The sequence below is a fragment of the Scedosporium apiospermum genome, assembly GCF_000732125.1.
Source record: "Scedosporium apiospermum strain IHEM 14462 chromosome Unknown SEQ_SAPIO_0132, whole genome shotgun sequence".
Lineage (NCBI taxonomy): Eukaryota > Fungi > Ascomycota > Sordariomycetes > Microascales > Microascaceae > Scedosporium > Scedosporium apiospermum.
This window is the reverse complement of record NW_015971833.1, coordinates 1,398,701-1,424,017: the sequence shown is the minus strand read 5'-3', so window position 1 is coordinate 1,424,017 and position 25,317 is coordinate 1,398,701. Positions and strand designations below refer to the sequence as shown.

The 25,317-nt window shown below is 50.5% G+C and overlaps 4 protein-coding genes and 3 pseudogenes across 4 annotated transcripts; 3 read left to right on the top strand and 4 right to left on the bottom strand.

Annotated features, from left to right (window-relative positions):
• Positions 1-820: 820 nt before the first annotated feature.
• Positions 821-2,020, top strand: SAPIO_CDS9119 (uncharacterized protein; the record flags this gene model as incomplete). Its single annotated transcript, XM_016790596.1, has 4 exons — positions 821-932; positions 1,008-1,214; positions 1,375-1,700; positions 1,757-2,020. The coding sequence occupies 4 exons, from the start codon at positions 821-823 to the stop codon at positions 2,018-2,020; spliced, it is 909 nt and encodes a 302-aa protein (XP_016639899.1).
• A 211-nt stretch (positions 2,021-2,231) lies between these two features.
• SAPIO_CDS9118 (uncharacterized protein) lies at positions 2,232-5,092 on the bottom strand (the record flags this gene model as incomplete). The annotated part of the gene is made up of 9 exons (XM_016790595.1): positions 2,232-2,439; positions 2,506-2,549; positions 2,622-3,336; positions 3,413-3,527; positions 3,622-3,951; positions 4,177-4,368; positions 4,592-4,728; positions 4,808-4,928; positions 5,050-5,092. 9 exons carry the CDS (start codon positions 5,090-5,092, stop codon positions 2,232-2,234), a joined length of 1,905 nt encoding a protein of 634 aa, XP_016639898.1.
• Positions 5,093-7,881: 2,789 nt separating this feature from the next.
• SAPIO_CDS9117 (uncharacterized protein) lies at positions 7,882-12,820 on the bottom strand (the record flags this gene model as incomplete). Its single annotated transcript, XM_016790594.1, has 12 exons — positions 7,882-7,909; positions 7,993-8,263; positions 8,385-8,760; positions 8,816-8,951; positions 9,040-9,146; positions 9,237-9,317; positions 9,368-9,499; positions 9,560-10,576; positions 10,650-10,678; positions 11,320-11,904; positions 12,170-12,293; positions 12,359-12,820. The coding sequence occupies 12 exons, from the start codon at positions 12,818-12,820 to the stop codon at positions 7,882-7,884; spliced, it is 3,348 nt and encodes a 1,115-aa protein (XP_016639897.1).
• Positions 12,821-13,494: 674 nt separating this feature from the next.
• On the bottom strand, positions 13,495-14,295 carry SAPIO_CDS9116 (annotated as a pseudogene; the record flags this gene model as incomplete).
• A 5,467-nt stretch (positions 14,296-19,762) lies between these two features.
• On the top strand, positions 19,763-20,778 carry SAPIO_CDS9115 (Pre-mRNA-splicing factor cwc24; the record flags this gene model as incomplete). The annotated part of the gene is made up of 2 exons (XM_016790593.1): positions 19,763-20,355; positions 20,430-20,778. The coding sequence occupies 2 exons, from the start codon at positions 19,763-19,765 to the stop codon at positions 20,776-20,778; spliced, it is 942 nt and encodes a 313-aa protein (XP_016639896.1).
• Positions 20,779-22,359: 1,581 nt separating this feature from the next.
• Positions 22,360-23,220, top strand: SAPIO_CDS9114 (annotated as a pseudogene; the record flags this gene model as incomplete).
• A 609-nt stretch (positions 23,221-23,829) lies between these two features.
• On the bottom strand, positions 23,830-25,002 carry SAPIO_CDS9113 (annotated as a pseudogene; the record flags this gene model as incomplete).
• Between the last annotated feature and the right edge of the window lie 315 nt (positions 25,003-25,317).

The following is a 25,317-nucleotide window of genomic DNA, read 5'->3' as shown; positions in this document are numbered from 1 at the left end:
GGAAATGAGGGATATCTGAGGTTGTAGAGACATGGATTGATACGTAATGTAAAGTACCGGATGTGATGATGCGAAGAGCTTTAGTGTAAGATTGACTACGGCGCAAGGGTTTGTCTTGTCTTCACTGACGTGGTGTCCTGGAAACAGTGATGGTGCCTATCATACGAATTGATCAAATGTATGTACCCCAGACTGAGAGAATTAGCAAGCCCCGAAATCACAGATCCCTTGATAGTATTAGTTGCTAGTTGATCTCCGCATTGTAGACAAGGAGCCGGGGTTTGCAAAAAGCTGATATCCGAGAGTTGCTAATTAATAATCTATCGATACGGCCGTCTAGCTGCCTCGAAGAAAATACGTTTTACATGAAGAGAAGACGGTTACAGCCAAGCCAGGGTTTGAAGCCGGGGTCGGGGATTCGGTGGCTAGTGAAGCCCCCGTCCCCGAGACCAAGTCCGTCCCGTAACCTTATTTTACTCTCCGGGTTCACCCCTGGTCTCCTCTGATTATGAATCAAAGCTGTCGATGGCACCAGCCGGGACTCCGCCGTGGATTTGCGCCGTCGATTTGTAATCTCAACTTTTAAAACACACGATGCATTGGATCATAACTTCATGTTATCTAGTTGGAGCAATTTCAACATCTGGGGCGAGGAGTTCATCTCCCCATGATATAGAACGAAAATCTTAAATCTGTAGATATAAACTTGAAATATTTCCTCAATGCCTGAGATGTAGAATTCTTCATGCCCATGCTTGAGCAATCGCAATTTCACATCCCAATTGATATCGAGCAAACGTAGGCAAAGAGAGCGCAAAATATGGCGGCCAAGACCAGAGTCGCCATCGCAGGCGCGTCCGGAGTGACGGGCTCCTCTATCGTCAACGCCCTCCTTGCAACCCCGAGAAATTCGTACGTCGAAATTCCTTTTCGTGGCTGAGATAATGAAATTAGAAGGGCGAAGACTCGGCGCCTTTGCATATTAACACTCTCACAGGAAGTGACAGCCCTCGCCCGCCAAGCCTCCATCAACAAACCTGCATACGTCGCGTTCGCCAACCGCGGCGTCATCATCAAGCCCATCGAACTCGACGGGCCGTCGGATATCCTCGTCCAAGCTCTCACCGGCATGGACGTCGTCATCTCCACCATGACGTTGCTTCAACTCAAGGAAGAAACGGCGCTCATTGAGGCCGCGCACAAGGCTCGCATAGGTCGGTATGTGCCCAGCCTTTTTGGGCCGTGTTTCCCCCGAGGGGTGTCATGTTGGTTCGAGAGATCGTGAGGAACTCTTCTTTTCTTCTTGGATACTTTTTGGTGCAGTACCCAAGAATCTTTAACTAATAGAGCATTTTCGCTTCCCTGAAATTACAGAAGGAGGACATACTGGATCACATCAAAAGGCTCTACCTACCCTACACTGCCATCGGCTTTGGCTGGTGGTATCAACTCTCCCTGCCGTCCCTGCCATCGGGACGACTCCGCGCCAAGGAGAATATTCGACGACGCAGATCGTCGGCGACGGGAACACGCCCTGGGCCCTGACGGATAACCGCGATATCGGAAAATACGTCGCGAGAATCATTGTCGATCCGAGGACGTTGAACAGGGCCGTTTTCGGGTACAGCAAAGTTTGGACGCAGACTGAGGTCTTTGATCTTCTTGAGAAGGTGACGGGCGAGTCTGTCCCACGAGAATATGTATGTGCCCATTGCTGTTTCCCTGAGCGAGCCCAACTGCTAAAGAAAGACCGTAGGTGACCAAGGAGGAACTGCTCGAGATCATCTCAGAAGGCGAGGCGGAGATTGCCAAGAACAACATGGACCCAAGCGGCATGTTGAAGCTTGGCATGGCGCAGTATCGAAATTTGCTGGGTATCAGAGGGGATAACACCCCTCAGCATGCCAAGTATCTCGGATACCTCGACGTCAAGGAGCTTTACCCAGACGTGGAAGCCACACCGCTCGAGAGCTATATCAAAGATGCTTTCGAAGGCAAGGTGAAAACGGTCTACTCGTGAGAGTCTGACGTCTCCCGCAGGCGGTTCAATACTTGGTTTTGAATCCCCAGTTTTGGGGTTGCACGAAATTAAGCCCAGGGAACATCTATATGAATTTCTAGAATACTACTTGACATATATATGTGCTACCTATGCTGAAACAAAGAAACCGCCTCTTGAGAATAGCAGCCCAGAACTTGTATAAACTTACTTCCCTGGGCCTTTTCTCCTGTTAGCTGTCATGAGGCTTTTCTTCGCGCAACTCTTCCCCCTCAATACCCTCGCTTGGTAGCATGATGGCGCGGTCGAGAGCATACGGGAGCGAACGATGCCGACCGCGAATCATGATGAAACACATGATCACCTTGCTAAAAGTTGTGAACTTTCCGCTCAGGGAAGTGTTGACTGAGGGATGGCCGAGGGACAGGCCAACGTTGCCGCTATAAGTGTAAGACACATTGGTTAGTAACTAATCAACAAAAGCAACATGGGTCAGCAAAACGTACTATCCTGATACAACCTCGAAGAAGACTGGGAAAACAGCAAAGGCCTATAACATTGAATTAGCCGGAAACGTCACGCGGAGAAGAAGAAAGGGGGGGGGGTGACCGTCTGTGCTTACAGGATCGGTGCCGTCCATGATCTTCTTCGCTTCAGCAACACAGATTATAAACGTGCCGAGGAAAATATACCACAGGTCAAACGTCAACTGATTCCGGATGTGCGTCATAATATACGACGAAGTCCTCGATTCATTCACGTCTTGCTCGAAAGGGTAGACTCCCAGCGCCCTCTCCTCATACGTATTAGAGGAGCGGATGCTAATGGTGATGGGCAGAATAGCGATATACATCATAATGACGAGACTGAATTGCACGCCGGGGTTAACGAGAGCAAGATTGAACGTCGACGTCCCCGTATGACGCGACGACGCGGCTTGAAAAATGGCCGCTAGAATGCGGGGACCGATGGGCAATTCGTTGACGGCGGGGTTGTGGAGGTCCAGGAGGATGATCAACAGGACGTCAATGAAGTTGAGGGCGAATATGATGAGGAAGAGGACCCAGGTAGTTGTGCTGGGGAACAGGAGCGTATAGCAGCGACGCGGGTGGTCGAGGATGAATTGAAGAGTCTCCTTCGTGGATGACTTGGCGGGCACGCATTTATAGAAGATCCAGATGGCGAGGCGGAGGAAGACGGGGTAGAGCGTGTTGCCGGCGAAGGCGAGGAAGGACATGAGGATCATTGGCCATGTGGCGTCCCGGAAGTGAATCATGGAGTCAGGGGTTAGGGTGAACCCGAGGTTATCGGTCATTGTCTGGGAAGAGTAGAAAGCCCTTTGAAGAGATGTCACATCGTCAGAATGGGGTTCTGTGGGAGAGAAAGAATGGCGAGAGAACGTCGGGGACTCACCACCAAGTCTTATCCTGTCCGCACTCTTGCAAATAATCCGTATACTTCGTCGGAGCTCTATGAATCCACCCGACGAGACAGATGGCACCGAAGATATGGAGGCCGAAAAAGTAGCCTGGGTAGTTATATGTTAGCTCTGTCACTCAAGGGCTACGGGTAAGGCCTAATGTAAAAAGGGAATGGGGGAGGAAGAAATCGTCAGCTTTTACCTGTAACGATTTTGAGAAGAAGTTTGAGGCTTCGATACTCAATGCCACCAAGTCGACTCCTGTCCTCAGCCGTGAGGTTATACAGGCGAGAATTACGTCCGACCGTGACACCCCTCGACAGACCGGGCAGATTCAAGGGGCGAGGTTCTACTTTACGGGAAGTCGATGAACTTTCGCGAGTCAGAATGCCTCCGGGAGCGAGGAACGAAGATGCCACTCTCTCCAGGGACATGGCCGTGGACATGCTCGGGCCGGCGCGGTGATGGTGAGTCCGACGGCGTTTGAGGCCGCTTGGATCCCTGGAATCAACTGGCTTAATGGCGTCCTCATCTATAGGATATATTAGTGAACAAGAAGTCCATAGCCCAGAGGCAAGGGCAGAAAAAGAAAGGCGGGACGCGGTGAGGTTTAAGGTTAACCTTCATCACTGGTGTCTTCCGCATCTCTCTCGACAATCGGATAACCTGTGCGCTTTCTGATTAGAAACGGCATTCTTTCAGGATCCACAGCCAAGCCGCCCGAAAGTATGGGCGAGGTCTCCAAGGGGATTCTTACCTCTATCACGCTCCAATGGGGGAGGAATGTATAGGACTTTCGAATTCCTGCGAGGGTGCTCGTCGTCTGCGAAGGTGATATGACCATCTGACTTTCGCCCAGCCTCATCTGGGGATGGAGGACTGGGCTTCGGCTCTGAGTCCTGCGGATTCGGTTCCGGATCCCGCTCCCGCTGTTTGCCGGACGTGTTATCTGAGCTGTCAATGTTCTTTTGATCACTTTGGGCAATTGTATCGGATCTCTGATTCGACTCTAGGTCTTCTTCTTGATTTGGACTTGGTAAACGGAAGGCTAGATGGAATTATCATCGTTAACAATGTATGAAGAACGACTCGCAACTGGGGATAAAAAAAAAGGAAAAAAAAAAAAAAAAAAAAAAAAAAAAAAGAAGGGGAGGAGAAAGAGATCTACACACCTTTCTCTTTGAGTCTCTTCTCGAACCAATACAAGCGCACGGCCACGACGACGGTATTGATGAACCCGAGATTGGTAAATATGGGAATGAAATAGATGTAAAGCTGCTGGTAGGTGGGTATGTCTTTGATATCAACACTGTCGCAAGACGAGGATTAGAAAAGATCGCGCATAGGAAAGAAGTACGCGGGAGAGAAGAGCACCAGGAGAAACGTACGTGTTGAGACCAGACTCGGTAGATCCGCTGGCACCAAAAAAGTAGGCATCGACAGCGGGCATGTTTCCGTACGGGCAGATGACGACGAGGCTCAGGAGCCCCATGAATATGATCCACGCATCTTGTGAGGAAACACGAGTCTGTCAGTCTTCTGCTTATCCTTATCCCCATCTCTCTCTCTCTATTTTTTTTTCTTCTTTCTTTTCGATCATCCTGGGGCTGCCAAAGTGAATAGGGCTTACAGTGGATCGTGATGAAGTTGAGAGGTATTCGAGGCTTCCACATTGTGAACCAGGGAGAAATCGCAAACACAGACACAAATCGGGAAGAAAAGATCAGAAAGAGGAGTAAGGTGGAGTAAATGCAAAGGAATCACAATCGTCTTCCACAGACTGGGAAGAGAGGCGACTTTTTATCCTTTTCCAACCATAAGAGTCTAGACATCAGACATCAGCCAAAAACACCATATTATGAAGTAGTCAACTTGGAGCTTGAGCCTTTATTAGGCGAGAATTTCCGAGGCCAACCAAGTAACGATCACTACTCCGAAAGCCGGAAGGAGGAAATTCTATCTCGTCTTGGACAGGCGCCTTTGGGCGAGCAAACTGTCTGTTTGACGAGTGCCCTGAATAGAAAAAGGAAAGGAGAAAAACACAAAAAGAGGGCATCATTCTCATTCCATCTCGTAAATCCATTATCAGGGAATTTCCCAATTGGTATCCCCCGACCGACAACAACGCGACTAGAATTGGGTCAAAAAGCAACAGAACAGTGCCAGGAAATAAATCCCTCAGCGATGCTGTACGGACTGACAGATCGCAGACTGACAGAGTATAAAAAATTGCCAGAGATCGCAGGCTACTTGACGCCCAAGTCTCTGATATTCGAGAATCGAGGTAGAGGCTGGCGGTCGGACGAAGCTCCGCGAAACAAGCGGCAGAACATCGCTGGGAGGTTTCGAGCTAGCTGCATTCTGCATATTGTTTGCACCGTTTGCATTTGTCTGACGTCCTGACGCAGGTTAGCACACGCACAGCCCCAATTTCGATTTCCCGGATTGCAACCGCCGAGGTCGAGTCTGATGGAGGTGTTGGATCCAGTCTGCGAGTCTGGTCGAATGGGAGAATCCAGACTCGTCCAAGTCCACGAGGCACGAGGCAGCTGCAACCGGGACTGCCTGCAGGGAGCTTGGGCCACCCCCTCCCCGTTCTGACCCTTTCCCCCTTCCCATCGCGCCTTCCAACTCTCAAGCTCCATCCAATCTCCAACCACCCAACATCCTCAATGATCCCATCCCCGATGCAGTCGGTGCAATCAAATGTTATCGCCGCTGGGGCAAAGTGGTATGGATCGATTTTGATGACGGGAGTGCACTACTTCGCACACACCCCCTCTGTTTCGTATTACGGACTATTTACTAGTGCCGGGGCTATGCCCGCGCCCGCTTTGCGTTTCTATTATTTTTTTTTTGTGTGGGTGTTATCCCAATTGGGGCCCCGAGAAATTTTCTTTCGTCTGTCTTTTGCTCACACAAACTCACGCAAAACGCACACAAACCGCCGATCCCATCCCATGGACACGGACATGGCGACCACGTCGTAGTGATCTCGCGCTGTCATGCGAGGAGCAAAGCACGGCGGGCGGGAAATTGGGAGGCAGCCCATGGGATCAGGACCCCACGCGGGAGGTTGTTCTTTTACCTACAGCGTTTCCTCAAAAGCTCGCAGTTGAAGGGCGGAATGGATGCCGTATCTCGTGGGGTTCTCTATCCTGAGACGCTGTCTGGATGTCGATCCCCCAAGCAGCAGGCAGTGTGGATGCCGCGGGTTCCTTTGGCCTGTTGGTGCGTGACTGGGTACAGATGTGGATTCGCTCATCCAGCCACTCGCCGCTTACCCACTCACCCATTCACCCAGGAAACGTTGATCACTTACTCCGATGAGCACAAGGTCATCGCTAGCAAGTGTGATTGGACGTATGTGTTAGCCAGACTTTGAGCATAGCGAAGTATCAGGGACTGGATGCCGCTAGTAGTGACGTCAGTCGAAGGCGAGCAGGAGGACGAAGTCGATGTGGTGTAGCCCTCATCCTCCCCGTCCACTCAGCTCTTCCTTTCCGTCCTGATTCCCTCTCCATCGACACCAACGGAAACGTATTTAGTAGTTAATTCCCCTGACTAGTGGTTTGGGCTACTTTGACTTGAGCCCACCTTGCCAGCGTTCCCACCAGACACTCCTCTGCCTTTTGACTCTTGCTCTCTCTGAGTACTGGTACTGTGCATTGGAAGAGTAAGTTGACAACGGTGGGTCTCGGAAGCCCTTGGTGGGCACCGAAACCTGTCTGCTCAAAGAATAAATAGTGTAGATGCATACGCGAGAGACGCACTGCAACTGATCGTCAGCGAAATGCCGCTAGCCGAAGATGCGAGTGGGATTAAAGAATAAGAAATATAATCGGACAGTTTTGATTAGTTCACATTATGCAGGAAATGCCTCTCTCTATGCTTGAACTTGGAATTTTAAGGAGCAGGCGGTCAGCCTTTGAGCGACAGCACAACGTCTTGCCCAGGCATGTTCTCTCCTCCCTCCCCACCCACACACAGTGACATATCTACAGTGGGCGTGGGCGTGGACATGAGGTGTATAAAAGGGGGGGAGCTGTCTGTGTATTTCGTTTTCAGATAGGGTAGGGTAAAGGGGGGGAAAGGCTCAATACACACAAACATATCCGATTTCCTCATTTAGACAATAAAAGCCATGTGTAAACTACCAGGACTTCTTTCGGGGGAACAAAGGGCACCAATTTCAGGAACCCAAGACAGCCCAGAATCTCAGGTAATACGCAAGTCCCCATTCTCGCCCGCCTCAAACCGACACTCAAGTCTAGGGACCAGGAAAAGGGGCATCGAGAGTATCATACAGCTTTAAAATGGAAGAGTAACCCGCATTTGTTGCGGTTCAAGTGTCTACTGAACGTATCATGATACTTCGTACTGTGGCACCCCATCATCTTCGGCAGCGTTTCTGCAGGTCTACACCACGAAGCTGCCTTACCTCCCAAACTTCGAGGAAATATTAGCCATAGCGCCAGTCCGGCTTGGACCTGCGACTGTCTATGTGAGCCTGTTACTGGCAATTAGTATGGCACTGCTGAAGAACACGAAATGGTCTTGGAGAGAAACTCACTTCTCGAGCAAAATGAGTCCGTTCATAACGTCAACCCGCCCATACTTCTTATTTCGCGTAGACGAGTCAAAGAACTCCTCGTGGTTGTCGCTCTGCATCAAGTCGACTGTCTGTTGCAGCTCATCCAGGTTCTCTTTCAGCATGGGTCCATTTTCAAGGCCATCGACATAGTCGCGAAGGTACTGCACATCTTGGGCAAGAGCAGCCACTCCATTTGCATTGATACGCTGGACCTCTGGGGAGAGAGGTAGTGCCTTGAAAACGTTAGTCTCTGTTTTTTGGAGAGAAGGCGGAAGTAAACGAGTGGGCAAGGCTTGGTTGAGGGTTTCTCACAAAAATCTTATTCGCTGCGTGACTCAAGGCATCAAAGTATATGAGCTCTCTTATCTCACGGGGCAGCCTAAGTAATATTGAGCTCATGATGGTAGAGAGATAGCGCCTCAGCATCTGGATGTAGTTGCTTGGCTCCGGTGAGGTGTTCACTGCCGCCCAGTCATATTCAGCCGTATCAACAAGATCGTCGATCTTGGAATTAATCAGCTCAAACACTCGTTTCTCGGCAGTCTTTGTCTCGTTCCTGAACTGCTCGGTTGCGCTTAGAGCTACCGGTCCACGGGCTGAGGAGGACGACAAGAACTTTTCCAGTTCCTGACAGGCCTTCTCAAAGAACTCGAGATTGATTAGGATCTGGACAACTTGGCTAAGATACTGGGAGCTCAGTCTTGCAATTAGTGAGGTACAAGCCACTTTCAATAGCCTGTCCAGCGCCTGTTAGGATATTAGTGCCGATGTCCCTACGACGGCAAATAGCAACAATTCATACCTTTTGCAATTCATCGTCAATAATTTTTGCCCGCGGGAAGTAGTCCTCTGTGAAGAAGTAGAACTGGTTGATGAGGTTCCGTATGTCGATGCAAAGGAGCGGGTACATCCGGGAAAAGGGCATGGCGCAAGGAAACCTAGGACATCGTCAGTAACGCCTCGATCGCTCCGGTTGATGTATTGTATTGATGAATCTCTTCATGGCAAGGCAATGAATGCACTAACCTCAGTTCGCTAGATTCGTCGTAGATGAACCAACAAACAGCAACTACCTTCTCGTACTCATCCAAAGTGCGTATCTCCATCGGCATGTAATCATCGGTGGTGGCAATCTGTTGGGGAGTTAGAATAGATGGCGGGTAACAATATCGTTAAGTTCATTATGCCATATTTTAACTTGCCTCCTGGAAGTCCTCGCTAACCCGCTGCTGGAGAAGCTCCGCATACTTCTCAAATAGTTTGACGAGGAAGCTGTCTAGCGTTGACACTGAATAGCCCCATCCCTGGTTTCGCTATTAGCCATGGGCGTGAAACAAAGTAGCCGTTTCCGTACCTCCATTGTCTGTATGAACAAGGCCATATAGCCTTTGGTTTTGAGGAGGACCTTGGGGTCAGTTACGCCGTCGAGTGCCTTTGTAGTGAGCTGGATCATCATTTGGCACATCGAATCCCACAGTTCTTCCACCTGATAAAACGAGTTAGCTCTGAAAACAGATCTGCATGGCTAAGCTCGGGGCGAGCCTACATCAACGGTCGACCGCAGCTGAGGTGCTCGGTGCAACGTCGCCATTTCAATAATGGCAAATCCAGCAATCCCCTCCAATAGGCTACTCAACGAGGATTCGTCGTCGGCGTCTGTCAAGTTAACTGAAGCGAGGGAAAATAGATCCTTCTGCCGCTGCCTCGTTGCAGAGTATTCTATCCGGAACTTGTCGCTTTGGCCAAGGGTTTCGTGGACATGCATGCATTCAAAGAGAGGGGTGAAGTCGATGTGGAGTTCCTCATTGTCCAGGATATCAAACTGTTCAGTCTCATCCAATACCAACTCTATCGCCGAGTTTAGCTTGAAGTTGGTCATGAGCTGGTTCTCCTCACTGCGCTTCCGTTGCCGAATTCTGCGAAGCTCCGTTTGGCGGAAGGCGACCTCCCCTAAGAATTGGGAGGTCTCTCTGATACGAAATAGCCACGTATTCAAGTCGGCCATAGTAGCTTCTGATATGGCCCTTTGGCAAGTAGCGATAGATTTCTGAACAGCAGAGGCTAGCTGCTGGTGGGGGCCATATTTGCTTTGGATTGAGGGGATTAGGTGCTCTTTCTGGAGGTCCTCGAGTGATTTTAGTGCGGCGAGGTACTTCTTCTTGCTGTGGATAAGATCGTACGCGTAATTCGCGGCGTAGAGAATCTCGAGAGATCCTCGGAGGGCGTTGGACGCATCCCGGGTGTTGCGTCGAACTCCACTGACGTCGACCAGCCTTTGCATTTTCTCTGCCGCCTTCTCTGTACTGGATTGGATCGATTGGCTTATCTCCAAGATGTCGCGAGAAAGTGTGGCAATTTCCTCCTGTATTTTCTGGAGTTGCTCCACGGAATCTAGCAGCCCCTGCTGTTCTGGTAATGAGATGGCCTCAATCTCAGACTCCCTAGATTCGGCATATTCATCTAGCTCCTGGATCAATAATGGCACTCTCAAGGTAGTCGAGGCATCTTTGAGGATTGTTATGAGTTTATCGATAAAATCAAGCTCTGAGGAGGATGATATCATCTAGGACACGAAGGAAGAGATGAGCATATTTCCGTTGCTGGTCTTGTCGATGAACCATGATAGGGATACGTACCTGGTCCAAGGTTGGCCCATAGTCGTCCTCTGTTTTGTGAGGCATCGTAAGTGAAAAAGCACAATTGGCTGCCGAATAAGCCTTCTGTTTGAAACCTGGTTCCTACAGTTGAGGCCTATCTTAAAAAGCTATGCCCTGCTGGGGAGATCATTGAGGAATGCTACAATTGATTTCGGCTTTCGTCAGGCTGCGTCGATTGGATGGAGGAACTTCAGCAGGCTGCAGCACATCTTCCGCAGCTTGAGACCCCGTGCCCGCCCCCACCCGTCTTTACTTCAAATTCTTTGAGTGGTCTCAGCATTCCATATCAGTATTCTACAAACATTTCGAGTTCTGGTCCCAACATCAAATGTTGCATCCAATTCTCCAGTTTATTCTTATGTCAGCGGCATCCGTTGCGGTTATCGAGATATCGAGACTCGCCTTTGACATTTCCCGAGACAGGTTTATATACGACCACATCAGGCTTTATATCTCCATCAACTCTCCGGCAATGTTGAGAATCAAGTTTGAGGCTGGACACTTGTGACAATTGATCAATATTTAAGCAGACAAACGCAGTGTGAGGCCTAAACAATCCACTCAAACTCATTCTTCAGTCCCTCTACGCCGCTTTTATCGCCCACATCCAAATATCCGCAAATCCGACCTTGAGGATCCCACTTCTTACGAATCTCCCCCAACCTCTCTCCATTCTCCTCGCTCCAGAATTTAGTCCTCCTCTGCTGGAAGTCCGCATCCCCTAGGTAGCTACCAACGCTATGCCGCTCAACATCGCGCATAATATCGTGGACCCAACGCGTGCAGCGCTCGTCATCTGCCGCGTCTTCCCAGACAGTATAGAGTGCAAAGTAATGATCAGACTGCATACTAAGTGCCATATCCGGCAACGCGCGCCTTGAAGTCGGGTTCATAGCAAAGTAGAGTGAGAACGCCTTTTTGCTCGGCAATGTCGTGAATGCGACCTCCAGCACAGAGGCCACGTCGGCCTCGTTTCGCAGGTACGCGTTCTCGCTGCAGTACCGGTGATTGGGTGGATTGGCCGCGCTTTGGTGGTCATACTGCCACGCGAGGTTGTTTTCCAGGCAGAATAATTCTGCGAGGGCGCCGCTTGGCCGGCTCTCGTGAATGGGTTTTAGTGCCGCCTCTGCCTCCGACATATTCGCTGCGAAGGCGGTAAACCCTGCTATGATTTCGATTTCGCCGGTGATTGGCGAGCACCTAGAGACGCACACAATCTCCATGCTCGAGTCCGCTGTCGGGCAAAGCTGTGATGCTATTCAGCACTCCGGATATGGTTTTTTCTCTTTTTCTTCTTGTTCTTTGATGTGACCTACATCGACGACCCATTGAATCACCTCTCGATATTTGGAGACGGGGAACGTGTATCTAGAGTCGAACATCCCCAGCAAGGCTCTGGTGCGAAGGTGAAATCGTGTGACAATGGCCGGGAATCCTGCTCTTCAGCATGAGAAAGGGCTACATCACCCAGAAGTACAAAGTGCAGCACTTGAGCATACCGGGACCAGAGCCCCTTGCGGCCCAGAAAAGATCCGAATCCTCGTTTTCGCTGCAGCGAAGCTCTTGTCCATCAGCGGAAACAACATCAATGCTGACGATGTGCTCACACGCCCAACCCCAGTTCTAAAGCACACTTGAATGTTAACTTGCCTGCTCCTCGGTGAATTTGCAAGACTTTCGGAACGAACCTTGCAATTCCAGCCCATCCCTCCTTGCAAAAGGAACCCGCCCAAGCCAACATCCGGGCAATGACCACCGGGAAACACCCTTCCCTTGGCGTTGAGGAACTTGTTGATCACACGACCTGTAGTACTCGGGGAACATGACACAATTTGACTCTCTTCATCGTAGTAGATCTCGTTCATCTGCCCAAGGTCGATGAGGATAGCTTCGTCCCGAACGCTCCACGCAGCCCAGCTATGCCCGCCGCTTCGGACGGAAACTCGGCAGCCTTGCGTTTTGGCAAGCTCGATGGCTGCTGTTACATGCTCGGGTCTTGAGGCAAACACGACGGCGAGAGGCTTCCGGCTCGTGTCCCGTCGTTCGTTGAAGACGCGGCCCCATGCTGCCTCGTAAAATGTGTTGGGGTCCGTCTTGTCCCTGTAGAGGATGGGAAGAGTCAAGTTCTCTGTTCCATTTGGCTGGCTCATTTTTTTTTTCGAGGCATTAGACTTAGCAAGGACTCGGAAGGTAAGAACTGTGGGTAGAATGAAGGGGCCTAGTACATGGGCTCGGCCCTTACGTTTCTCTACTCTCCCGCTTCTTATATATTTATGTCTAGCATGTCAGACCGTGCCCAATTTCTATCAAGTAGATTCTTTTGTCGACTAGGAAATTCAGGGTACGCTCCCACAACCAGTTTTCTGGAGCGTGCGTCATCTTCCAAAGAGGGGCCGACGATATTTTGCCGTCACCGCCCACATGCCGAGATTCGTACATCCTAGTGATGGCTACCATGGTTATCCCCGTCTAGTTCCTGCTTATTTTCATGTCAAGGCTATCGTCAGCTGGATGCTTGTGGGGAAACAACGTTTGAATCAAGTTGACTTATTTAATACCACCGGCAGTTTCCCTCGCTCGTTGGCGAGGCAGAATTCGGGTAGTATGCGGGACTAGACTTCCAGACACGGGCAGATTTAGGGCAGCCGCAAGAGACATGATCGTAGTGAGTTCTACGGCAATCATAAGCTAAGGTATTGACTCAATAAAGTAGTCTTGATCAAAGCGAGGCTTGACTCCAAACGACGACTGTCCTAATATGATCTGGAGCAAACGGCGAACACAAGTTTGCCCGAACCACCCCAGTGAACATGCTGTCCTACATTTAATCTATATGCAAACCTCCACTTGCAACCAAGTGCAGTCCATTAATCCATCCCGCCCTCGGCTCACACAAAAACCCCACAGCGAAAGCAATCTCTTCCGGCCTCGCCAAGCGCTTCCCAACAGGCGTCTGATCCATCACCGGCCGCATGGTCCTCATAAATTCGTCGCCAGCATCCGCGAAAGCCGGCGTCATCGTCGGCCCCGGGCTCACCGCGTTCACGGTGCATCCGTAGCGAGGGGGCAATTCCTTAGCCCAGACTTTCGTGAAGCTGTCAACCATGCCCTTTGTCCCCGCGTAAATGGTTTGCAGCGGAGGTGCAGCTCGAGCAGAAATCGAACAAATGTTCACTATGCGACCGCCGCCGGGGTCCGCAGATCTCCCGTCCGGCTTGGGAAGATATGGCAGAGCCGCTTGCGTGAGAAGGAAGGTACCCCGGCCATTGAGATTGACCAGGGTGTTCCAATCGTCCAAGGTCTGTTCGGCGAACGGCTTGTTGACTGCAAGGGCCGCATTGTTCACCAGGATGTCGATACGTTGATACTTGGCGACGGCGGCATCCACAAGAGATTGCGGCCCAGCCGTTTTGCTCAAGTCTGCCTCCACGGCTATAGAAGTGGATGCCGTGGCGAGGGAGGAGAGAACATTCTCCGCGGCGAGTCGAAGGTCGGGGAAAGGGTAGTTGATCACCACGCTTGCGCCGCGAGAGGCAAGCTCCTGGGCGATGGCGGCGCCGATGCCTACGCAGGATCCGCTGATAACGGCAACTTTATTCCTAAGTGTTTGATCCGGCATTGCCATTGATCTTCTGAACTAAGTAGCGAAAAGGCGAAAACGGTATAAAGGTACAATAAAAAGCATTATTCGTGAGTAGAGGACGGAAAGCTCCATCAGAGATACAAGTCTGATGAGGTGGTTTGGGTGGTGTTATTAAGGCCGAAGGAAATTCGAAGAAGCTAAGATTCTCGGGGGGAGATCGACATGCAGGGTTAGGTCATATCCGGCATGGCCAGAACTGTGGTGCAGAATTGGATTCTCGATCCTGGAAGATAAACTACCTTTCGGTAATGCGGGGGAGGAGGGCCAAGGTACCCCGGCAAGAGGAGGACAGAATGATCCGGCTTCGTCAAGGAGATTGTGGGGGATAAATCCTAATCTGGGGAAAAGGCATATAGTTCGGGAGCATATCAAGCACATCCTTGTTAAGAGTAGAGGAGTCACAACTTTCGACCTCTGATGTAGACCGCTTCATCGCCCTGGCTATAGTTCAACTGCGAACGACATACCCTACACTAGAAGGACCAGCTATCTGGTACTCTCATGAAGGGCACGAAGGGTTAGAGTGTCAAGCTGGAAAAGTGACGGGTCACAATAATTCCAGTGATTTCCGTCTCCACTACCACGTAGAGGGGTTAGGTGTCCCCAAGTATGAGAGGGAAAGAGAATCGGGATGTGGTCGGCTTCGGAGCCGATGTGGGGTTGGACAGGTCAAGTCTGGATGTCGGTCATGGCTCTCCCGAGATTGAGAGGAGAAGGGTGAGGTTCTCGACTGAAGGAGGAAGAGCCACACAACCATGAAAATCATTGCTAAATATTGAGTGGTGTGAGATTATCACGGGTAGTGAACAAGGAGGGATCTATGATATTCACCCCCGGAGCGATACAGGAGACGTGAGTGGGGAGCGCTGCTTGATAGAAGACGATGGCAAAAGAGCCCACGGAGGTGCATGGGCTGGAGAGTCTCGGCCGCACGCAATACTTGGCCAGCATGCCGGACAGCCGCGGCGAGAATCTCCCTTGCCGAACCAAGCTCGGAGGGAGGACTCCACTACTTGGCAGCACGGAACAATCAGCTACCAGAAATGCACATCATAGTAGCCCTTGAAGGTCTTTGGGGCATCTCGGGGAAATGCGGTGGAGTATAAAATTTGTTTTCGGCCCAAAAAAAAAAAAAAAAAAAAAAAAAAAAAAGGAAAAGGAAAAAAAAAGGAAAAAAAAAGGAAAAAAAAAAAAAGGTGGATATGTCGAAGAAGAAGATGGCGTTTAGCAGGCGTTCCTGATGGAGGGCGCTCTTTCTACTTCGTAGGGAAAACTTCGGGCAAGGCTGGGAAATATTGGCGGTCTGTTCAATGTTGCCTGGCGCTTAATTGCCCTTGTAGTGAGCCAGAACAGAGGACTACATTTGATATACCCCTCATCCCTCATTCTTCGTTCATCATTCACCATTCACCATTCATCATTGTCTGGACCTCTACTGTTCTGCTAATCACAGCCTTGGCGAGAAACCGTGCGCCCACCTCTAAATCTTTGAATTATTTCTTTCCTCCACTATTTCCCCTCGAAACCACAATGGAGTCAGTTGCCGCCGATGAAACGGGTCCGCCCGAGACCACAGCATTGCAGCAACAGCCAACAGGACCGGTACGGATTCTTGTTCAGACGAAGACACACCTTGTGCCCGGCGATAAATACGCAGAGAGAATAGAGCGCATGCAAAACCTAATTTGCCAGCACCACTGGAATCGTGATTTCGATTGGGATCAAGACCGCTGGAATTTGTATGGTGCTGATTTTGGTTTTGACGACCGCACCTGCTACTTTCTCATGGACCATGGAGAGTCCCATACGGATCCTCCAGTTTTGTGGTATTCCTGGACGGGGGAGTCTTTGTTGGTAATCCCCATACCTCTATTAAGAGAGGGGCTCGTTCAACTAACATCATCCGCCTAATTAGTGTTGCTATTGAAGAACCTCTCCCCTCGGGGATACGGGCTCGTCTCCGGCGTTACCCATTTACAAGACAAGAGAGGGCGTTCAAACAACGTAGGAAAGCTTCACCGCGCGAAATCATTCAAGCTAAACTTGAAATCAACATGGAGATTACGGAGAAAGATATAGATTTCCTCAAGCAGCATCCCGAGGATGCAAGATGGCTAAAAAAGAATGTTGATTCTAGACATTGGCATAAGCTTGCGTCTCTTTGTAATTTTGTTGAAGAAGAATAACCTTCTCTTTGTGAAAAGAAAGGGGGGGACACCGAAAGCTTTCCTTGGACAATTGAGGAAAACTGCGCATTTTAACATGGTTTTGACAGCTCCTAGTAAGGTCTATATATCCTGTCGTTTGGTTTTGCCAGCTAACGTTGCATCTTATTGGGGCGGCACCCTTATTTATACCCAGATGCTCGATCGGCAGTCGCCTCTCTGTGCCTCCTCTTTAATTAGCCATCAGTTTGCTGCTGGAGGTAGCCTCGCCTCGATTTCCGGCTCAACCTGTCTTGTTGCTGGCAATCTACAATCTTTGACCCTTGAGCGGACCGATAATTGCGCAGTTCCCTTAATCCGAATAAGCAATTCCTAGAGATAGGTTATGGAGAGTGAGTTTATTATTGAGGTCATCCCCTCCATCTAACATGCTCTCCCCTCAGCTGCTGAGTTGCAATCTCAATGCCTGAAGGCCTTGAAGAACTCGACATGAAAGAGCAATTGATAAAAATGAAACACTATCAAACTAGAGAAAAGGAAAATCGCAAAGATGAGCATCCCACAATTATCACCAATTCGTCGATGTACCCTTCAAGCAAAACAAAGGAACTCAGATCTCTAAAGAGTATAAAGAGGGAAAGTATTGAGAAAAAAATTCAAAAAGAAAAGAAAAGAAATACAAAATGGCCTCAAGGAGGACGAGAGACCAATCACCGACTCGACATAGCTCGATCCTCAAGCTAATAATGGCCGAAACAATCGCACTCTTGGGTGAATGTCATCCACTCCCGCACGACCATCGTACCTCTTCCGCTGCAAGTACTACAATAGCAGTTCGCATCTTGATACCAGCCCCGACCGCGGCAGACTCCACAGTTCCTATTTCGACAGCAAATTCTCCTTTCCCGGAAGTTCGGGTTACCCTGACACCTTTCGCAAGTGCGAGTGACGTTCTGCCAACCCTGGGTTCTATATTCTCCCCTGCCGCGACAATAAGAGCAGTTTGGGTCGGGACGAGTCCTTCCGCGGCTCGACCCTGACCCTACACTGCTACCGCTCGAGCGAGGCATTGCGCAGCCTTTCCCTTCTTGGACTACCCCAGGTGTTAGCTGTAATCATTCCAACAGATGCTCTTCGGGAAACGCTACTTACAGGAGTTGGACTCGGCGAGGGCACTTAAAAGAAACGAAGATCAAGTTTGAGGGTCTTAGTCTCGTCGGAGGTCAAAGGAGTTTAACGAGAGATTCTGGAGAGCTCGTGAAGAAAAGCGAATAGCTAAGGTTAAGAATATGATATTGATAACTAAGTGAGTGTTGAGAGATGAAGAGCATTGATGCCATGAGCGATATCATCCGGCTTCTGCTAGGGGTATTTATATTGCAGTTTTCGGCCGTCGGTAGTAGCCATAGCGATGAACTTTACCCATGTAGAGGACAGCGAAGATGCCTGGACCATGGTTAGACTCCTCCATCAACGCAGCAAGCCTCAATCTCGGTGGTCTGGTGATGTTTGTTCATGGCGGTGTTCGAATACTGGCAGTGGTGGACAACAGGCAAACATGGCCATCTTTCCAACCATCCTGCAAGAAGATCAGAGACCTCTATCACGATAACGTCCACTTCATTGACCCAGCTTCCATTTCGGTTGGGGAGGCAGTTGGAAGCTGGTCGGGTGAGGTTGGGTGCTCTCCATACTGATCGAGGCGCAAGCCTACGGCCTTCGCTGATGACCTAGTGCGCATAATGTCAGTTGGTTCCTAGTTTAGCAAACGGACACAATATACAGAAATGCTCTTCCAATTCTCTCATGAGATATAGACTCATGATCCATCCAGGCCATTATGCTGTTGGCCCGATCCACCTTAATACACTTAGAGTGCCCTCCATAGTCTCCGAAGGCTCATTCTATTAACTCTAAAAAGTAGTCGGTGTTTATCACCAATTCTATAATAGTGTTCAGGCAGACTTCCTGGGAGATGCCATACTACAATATCACAGGACCAAACATGCCATTCAAGAATGGCACGCAGCGCTCAGAAATAAAGATGGCACCAGACAGGAGGCATCGCAAAAGGCGAGTGTGTTGGAGATGGGGTTGTTAGGAATCGATGGTCGCCTTACTCTCTAAATCTTTCTTCTTCCTTTTCCCACTACACAAATTTTGTATGAATTACTCCTATTTTCTTCGGAAAATCCTTTTTGCGTTCAGTCATCAAGTGGCCCAGAGTCTAACAGATGGAAACGCATCCAGCCTGATCTCCAAGCGTAAGGTGTAAGACTGTATTGACTTCCACATGAGGAATGGCGAGGCCTGCCACCCACACAACCGTCGCAAAGCCATTTGATCAACTCGCCCCGTAAGGTCTCGAGATGTGGCCGAGCGCGGCGGTGCCAGTTAGCCGTCCATCCTTGGAAGAAAATCAGGTTCCCAATAAAAATGTATGGTCTCCCGGGCCGTGAGTGTGTTTCATCTGCTGTGTTGACCCGCTCAGGGTCTGGCTCGCCCAGGGGCAGTAAACGACCTAACCAGCCTCAACTCAGCCCCTTGAGTTCAGGCAACCTTAGAAGCGCCAACCCCCGAGAAGATCAATGGGTGTTCTACGGGGAATCGTGCGCTTTTGCGCTTTGCAGGATACAGAGAACTACTATGCTCTTCAAGTTGCTGTGCCACCCTTCTTCCAACCTCTATTATGCTAACGCGTGGAGGACTTATTTATGTTTTCTTCGCTTCACAGCCAGGCGTACCTCTCACGAGTTTGAAAACAGCGCACAATGACGCGAAAAGCGAAGGCCCAACGATGGCCAGGCTGGAAGAGTGTAAGATTCTATGATGTAGTGTGGGGGAGGAGGCTGAGTTAAGACTTTGTGCATCTAAACTAACAGCTTCATGTGGAGTGATGGAGTGATGAGAAGTCACCCAGAGACGCCGGAGATTTTGTTCTTACCACTATGTTTCGTCATGAGACCATGGGCTCGAGGTAAAAGGCGAGGTGATTCAGTGGAGACTGGAGGGTGTCGAGATACTTCTCGTTAGAAGTGTCGAGTCTTCTCCATCTGGGTGGATTGGGGTGTAAATGTCTGTGACAGTGCGGACTCTTATCAGTTAATACAGTATATAAAATACCTTACATAATCGGCAGGCTTGTATCAGGTGGCGACAATTGTAAGCAGCTTCTCCATATTAATAATTTAACAGCTCCAAGTTCTTGATCTTGGGAAGAGCTTAGCTTCACGAGAACACCACTTCCAATATCTCCCAAAGAACCACACACGAACAACTTCACCATGACAGAATCGGAATCAACGGCGACCATGCCCGCGCCAGCGCCCGACGCGAAAGAACCCGCCGCCCCCATCGTCACCTTCAAAAAGCGGCGCGGAAAAGCCGACTCCAACCTCCGCAAGCGCCGCCCCGCGACGCCTCCTCCCGCCAGCGACAGCGACAGCGAGTCCTCGTCATCCGAAGACGAGACCGGCCAAAGAATAAAGAGGAGGAAGAAGAGCGCGGGCGTGACGGCCACTTCTTTAAAAGCGGAGAATGGGATCACTGATCGGGACCTGTTCGCCAGCGTTGCCGCGGATCGGAATAAGTCGCTGTCGGCATCGAACGACGCCACGAAGGAGAACCTCTTGGAGGTCGATACCGATGTGAGGAAGGGGAGGAAGATCGGCGCCGGAGAGGCCGGGACATCGGATGGGACATATAGGGGGTTGGCGAACCAGACCAAATTCTTCCAGACGAACCCGAATGCGCCGTCGCGGACGGTGGGGCCGGTCAAGGCGCCGACGAATGTGCGGACAGTGACGGTGATTGATTATGCTGCGGACACGTGTAAAGATTACAAGCAGACGGGATTCTGTGGCTTCGGCGACAACTGGTATGTCTCGTTTTCCCCCCCCTTCCTCCCATCTCAGTCTTGAAACGGGACAAAGAAGACTAACTTTGTTATAGTAAATTCCTACATTCTCGCGAAGACTACAAACAAGGCTGGCAACTAGACAAAGAATGGGAAACCGTGACCAAGGGCAAACAAGTCGGCGGCACCGTCGTCGCCAGCGCCGACCGGACCAAGACGGGCGAAGAAGAGGAAGAAGACGACGACGATGGCGAGGATATCCCCTTCGCGTGCTTCATCTGCAAGGAGCCGTACAAATCGCCCGTCGTCACGAGATGCGGACACTACTTTTGCGAGTCTTGCGCGCTGAAACGGTATCGGACGAATCCGAGCTGCGCGGCTTGCGGGGCTGGCACGGGAGGGGTGTTTAACGTGGCGAGAAAGCTGAAGAAGGCGGGGACATAATTCCTTTTTATTCGTGCGCCTACTTTGGAGGGGGCGTACGGAGTTTTGGTTCGCATGGTCGGGGTGATGGGAAGGGAGTTTGTTTTGTACAAAAATTATCACATCCTGAAAGTGAGGGTGGTCCAGAATGCTTGAAGAGTGGTTCAAATTCTATGTGACGGCGCGGTCACGGCACGAATGCAAGGGAAAGAATATCGGATTTCTAGAAAAAGCAATTAGAGACATGTATTTGTACAACACAGAGCAAACAGACCGTTGCGGGTCTCAAATACTTGGTATGTTGTCTTCCCGAGACTGGGACGATTTCGGACATATTTATTTCTTGGAACCGGAGCTTCTGCCCCGTCCAATGGTCCCTCCACTCGTCCTTGCGCCCCCCACTTCGGCCGGTCAAAGACAACGGCGAATCGTCGTGCCTCTCCTCGCTGCATTCCCACACACACCACTTGCAACTTGTGGGGATTCCTTAACCCGGCGTGGCGGAGGCAAAGAAACTGCAAACTGCGAGCTTTGAGCTCTTTATTGTCATGCAGCAAACCGCGTTCTTGATCGGGATCGACAGTCTCCAATCGAACAACTAGCCGATAGCCAGTGTTACATTTTCCAAGGCCGATCATTGATTTTTAGCGGACCCCCCTCCACGCCACCCCGGATTATTTTTCGCTGTGTCGAGCCGTTTGGTTGTCGACCCCATTGGGTTAGGCAAGGTGGATTGGGGGGGGAAGTCTGGCTCGGAGCGGGCAGGCATTTGCTTTAGTTCTTTCTTGTCCGCGCTGACCGGTCGTCTTCGTGCAGGTCCGTAGCGTCCTTCAGTGGCGAAACGGAACATTGAAGACTTACATGGAGGCGTGCTTAGCACGTTATTGGCCTGGAACGTTTTTTTGGATTCATTTTCCTTCCCCCTTTTCTTTTGTTCGGCTCTCGACCCCTTTTTCACCCTTCTGCGCCCTTTCCGCCATAGTGTTTGTTGGTTGTGGCAAAAGTAAGAGAGGCTAAGCGCAGTTCGTCGAGGGGGGATGGATAGGAAACAAGAGGAAAGCCAAAAATAGAGACTATGAGAGGGAACTAGATGGGGGCGCGAGGGGAAATGCAGTTAGACTGCAGGGGCCAAAACTAAAAGAGAGGAACACAAAGGGGACACAACGGCAGAACGAGGGGTCCAGATGGTGCCTTCCGGGTTCTATGATCTGATGTCCCACCAAGTGTGGTTGATTTCCTATTTCACATGGGACAAACATCAATGATCAAATGGAATGTATAATTGACTCCAATATTCCCCAACTCCTCCAGGTCACCACAGTTATCTACAACCTAATCACTATATTTGATCAATCAACATCAATGCCCATACAAAAGTACACATTCCCAACTTATACTTATACCCATATAAATCCATCTTTTGCACCTAGAGATTGCAATTCTCAACAACTTTGTCTCATCCAAACACACCAAGGACATTATCAATACAGGATATTCCCCCAATTCCAACTCACTCTAGCCTCTAGTCAAGCCACCACTGACCCCTGCAAGACCCTTGCAGAAACACCACCTCCCGCCCAGAAAGTCCATCCCAAAAACACAATGGGGACACCAGGCGCCCTCCTCGTCGTACCCCCCGTCACGCACCCCCACACCCACACTGTCATCTTCCTCCATGGCCGCGGCGACTCCGCCCGCAAATTCGCCGAAGGCCTGCACTACTTTGCTGACTCGCGCAACCGCTCCCTCTTCGAGATCTTCCCCAACTTCCGCTGGGTCTTCCCGCAAGCCCCGCTCTCGGCGCCCCTCTGCCTCCCTAACGACCGCGTAAACCAGTGGTTCGACGTATGGAACGTGCGCGACTACGCCGAGAAGGAAGAGGTGCAGGCGCCGGGGCTTAAGGAGAGCGTTAGCTACGTGCGGAGGTTGCTGGAGCAGGAGGCTGCGGCTCTGGGAGGTAGGTGGGATAGGGTTGTGTTGGCGGGGATTAGCCAGGGTGGGGCGACGTGTATGCATACGTTATTAAACATTAAGGGCTCGTTGATGAGGACGGGGACTACGACGAGTGGAACAGCAGGAGGAGGTGGAGGTGAAGGGGGAACAGACGGCGGTGGGGCGGCCGAAGGTCCGAGGTTAGGTGCCGTCATTGGTGTTTCTTGCAGGTTGCCGTTTCCGAGGGATACGCTGGCGGAGACGAGGAGGATAGTGGGCGTGTGGGAAGGGGACGAGACGGATGATGATGAGATTGAAGTCTTGAAGAATACGCCGATTCTGTTGGAGCATTGCGCCGATGATCCGCTCGTGTTGGTGGAGTCCGGACGGGCGTTGAGGGATAAGCTTGTCAAGTATGGCGGGCAGGTGACGTGGAAAGAATATCCGGATGGGGGCCACTGGTTGAATTGGCCGGCTGGAGCAGAGGACGTAGTGGCATTCTTGCAGATGGTGTTTAACTTGCCTCGTTGAGGGATGTCTATGCAACAGGCTTTGTTTCTTTTTCTCTTCATGTTCTTTATTTTCTCTGTCTGCTGCTGGCGTTTAGGGGATATGGACAATATCATAGCCGTTCGTTGTTCCCTCTTTTTGTTGCCCTTGCTCCTTGACTCTCGATTCACAGAAATAGATGGCTATTATGAATATAGCGAATACTCGACGTACCTCATCAGCCATCATCAGTGTGGCCCAGTGCCCTTCTCAAAACCTACATATGTTGGGGGTTTCGAGAGTGATCATTCCCAGGAATGCCTCTCCCCCAACTTACCCCCAACCCGCGCAAGCCTCGTGAATTCGGCTCAGAGTTGAATCAACGCACCACCTACTATGAAGAAACGAATTCAGGCTGGGAAATAATAATGACTTCGTGATATGACGGCGAGAGAAGGGCGGTGATCTTTGGCATGTCGACAAGCTCCCACTATTTTGTATACCAGGGATAGGAACCTTAAAAGCATATTATTAACTTACTACCACGCGACCGCATATTCTTTAGGATGACGACCAACCTTTAGAACAATCAACAATCATCAACATATATCAGAAAACTAGAGATAGAGTAAACATGTCCCCCAGATTATCCTAGCTAATCAAGCATTCCTGCTCGACTTGGCCTCGCTTGATTGAAGAGTCATCCCCCATTCTTTTGCCGGACATCTCCAAGATGCTCTCTGCCATGTAATGCTCCGGGCGTTCTCCATTAACCAGTCCCCCACCCGGCTGATTCTTTATCTTAAAGCTGGCGTAAAATTGGTATATAAGAAGACCAGCTGAAAATACCACTGGGACTAAACCAGGAATCAGAATCCATCTTCTCCCTCCGAGCCGCTTGACATCGATCTGTGCGTTTGCTGATATTTCCTTGTCTCCGTCGAGCGCAACAGCCGCCACCTTGTCTTCTAACAGGTCCATTTCAGAAACACTCAGGGCAACAATAACCCCTAGAGTGTCTTCCAATCTATTTCGACTGTTGTTAAACGCGTACGGCGGCCCGGCACACCGCACGGCGATCCGATGGATGGTAGCAAAGTAACCATCCAGGCGGTAGTTCTCCATAACCAACTTATATGGCGAGGTCATGGCTGTAATAATGTGGATGGTGCCGACACTGGGGTTTACAGGGGTGCACTTTTCACCGCCGCTTAAGAGACGGCTGTAGGAGATGTTGCCTTCTTCGGCGGCCCGTAGGTTGAGCGTGAAGTAGCGGTAGTCGAATGAGTCCTCATGGGGCTTTATGTGACATGTTACGACGTAGGTGGATGAGCCACTTTTGCCTGCGTTTTCGTCTGGGTCGTTGATGGTTCGGGCAAGGTCTTGCGCGAAGGGATTGTCGCCTTTAGGGTCGTTCCAAGCACTGGAGACGATGAATCCATCAATCTCGCAGTTGGCATTCCTCCCAACCCATAAATAGTTGATCATGACGCTGCTTTGGGATAGGTTCCGGGCAAATTGCACTTCCCGCTCCATACCCTCCAATAGTGGAATATCCAGGGTCAAGCGCAGCTTAGTTTCCTCGACCTTGTCCAATCTGCCTCCTCCTTTTTCACAAGTCACCGGGTTGGAAGTCATGACCGGAACGCGCTGGGTAATCTTGTTTAGAGATCGCCCGTAATCCCGGTCCAAGTCCTGGAACGCCGAGCCTCGAAAGATATGAACAGGGGCGCCCATCGCCGTGTTGCGAACAGCAACGCCCGTATCGACATACGCATGCTCGTCTGGGGTCTCGGGGTTGATGCCCGGCACGAGGGAAAGCATGCGTTCGCCGGGGCAGTCTCCCTCGGGGCGGGAAAAGAGAATTTGTCATGTGTGATCTACTTACAGCTAGACCATTTGACAACAAAAAGATGCTCCAAGTGTCGCGACCAGCGGCACTTGACTGTAAGTAGTCTTATATAGCCACCGCACCAGCTGTCCTTACAGAAATCCACCGTTGTCTAATTTAAAGTGGAAGACATTGCCTGGAATCTTCTTGTCGACTTGGCCAGCGCACGCATAGTCTTTCCCGGCAGAGGCTAGGGGGATGTTAGGTCCCGGTATGAAGGGGTGGTATTCAATTGTATCAACACCAGC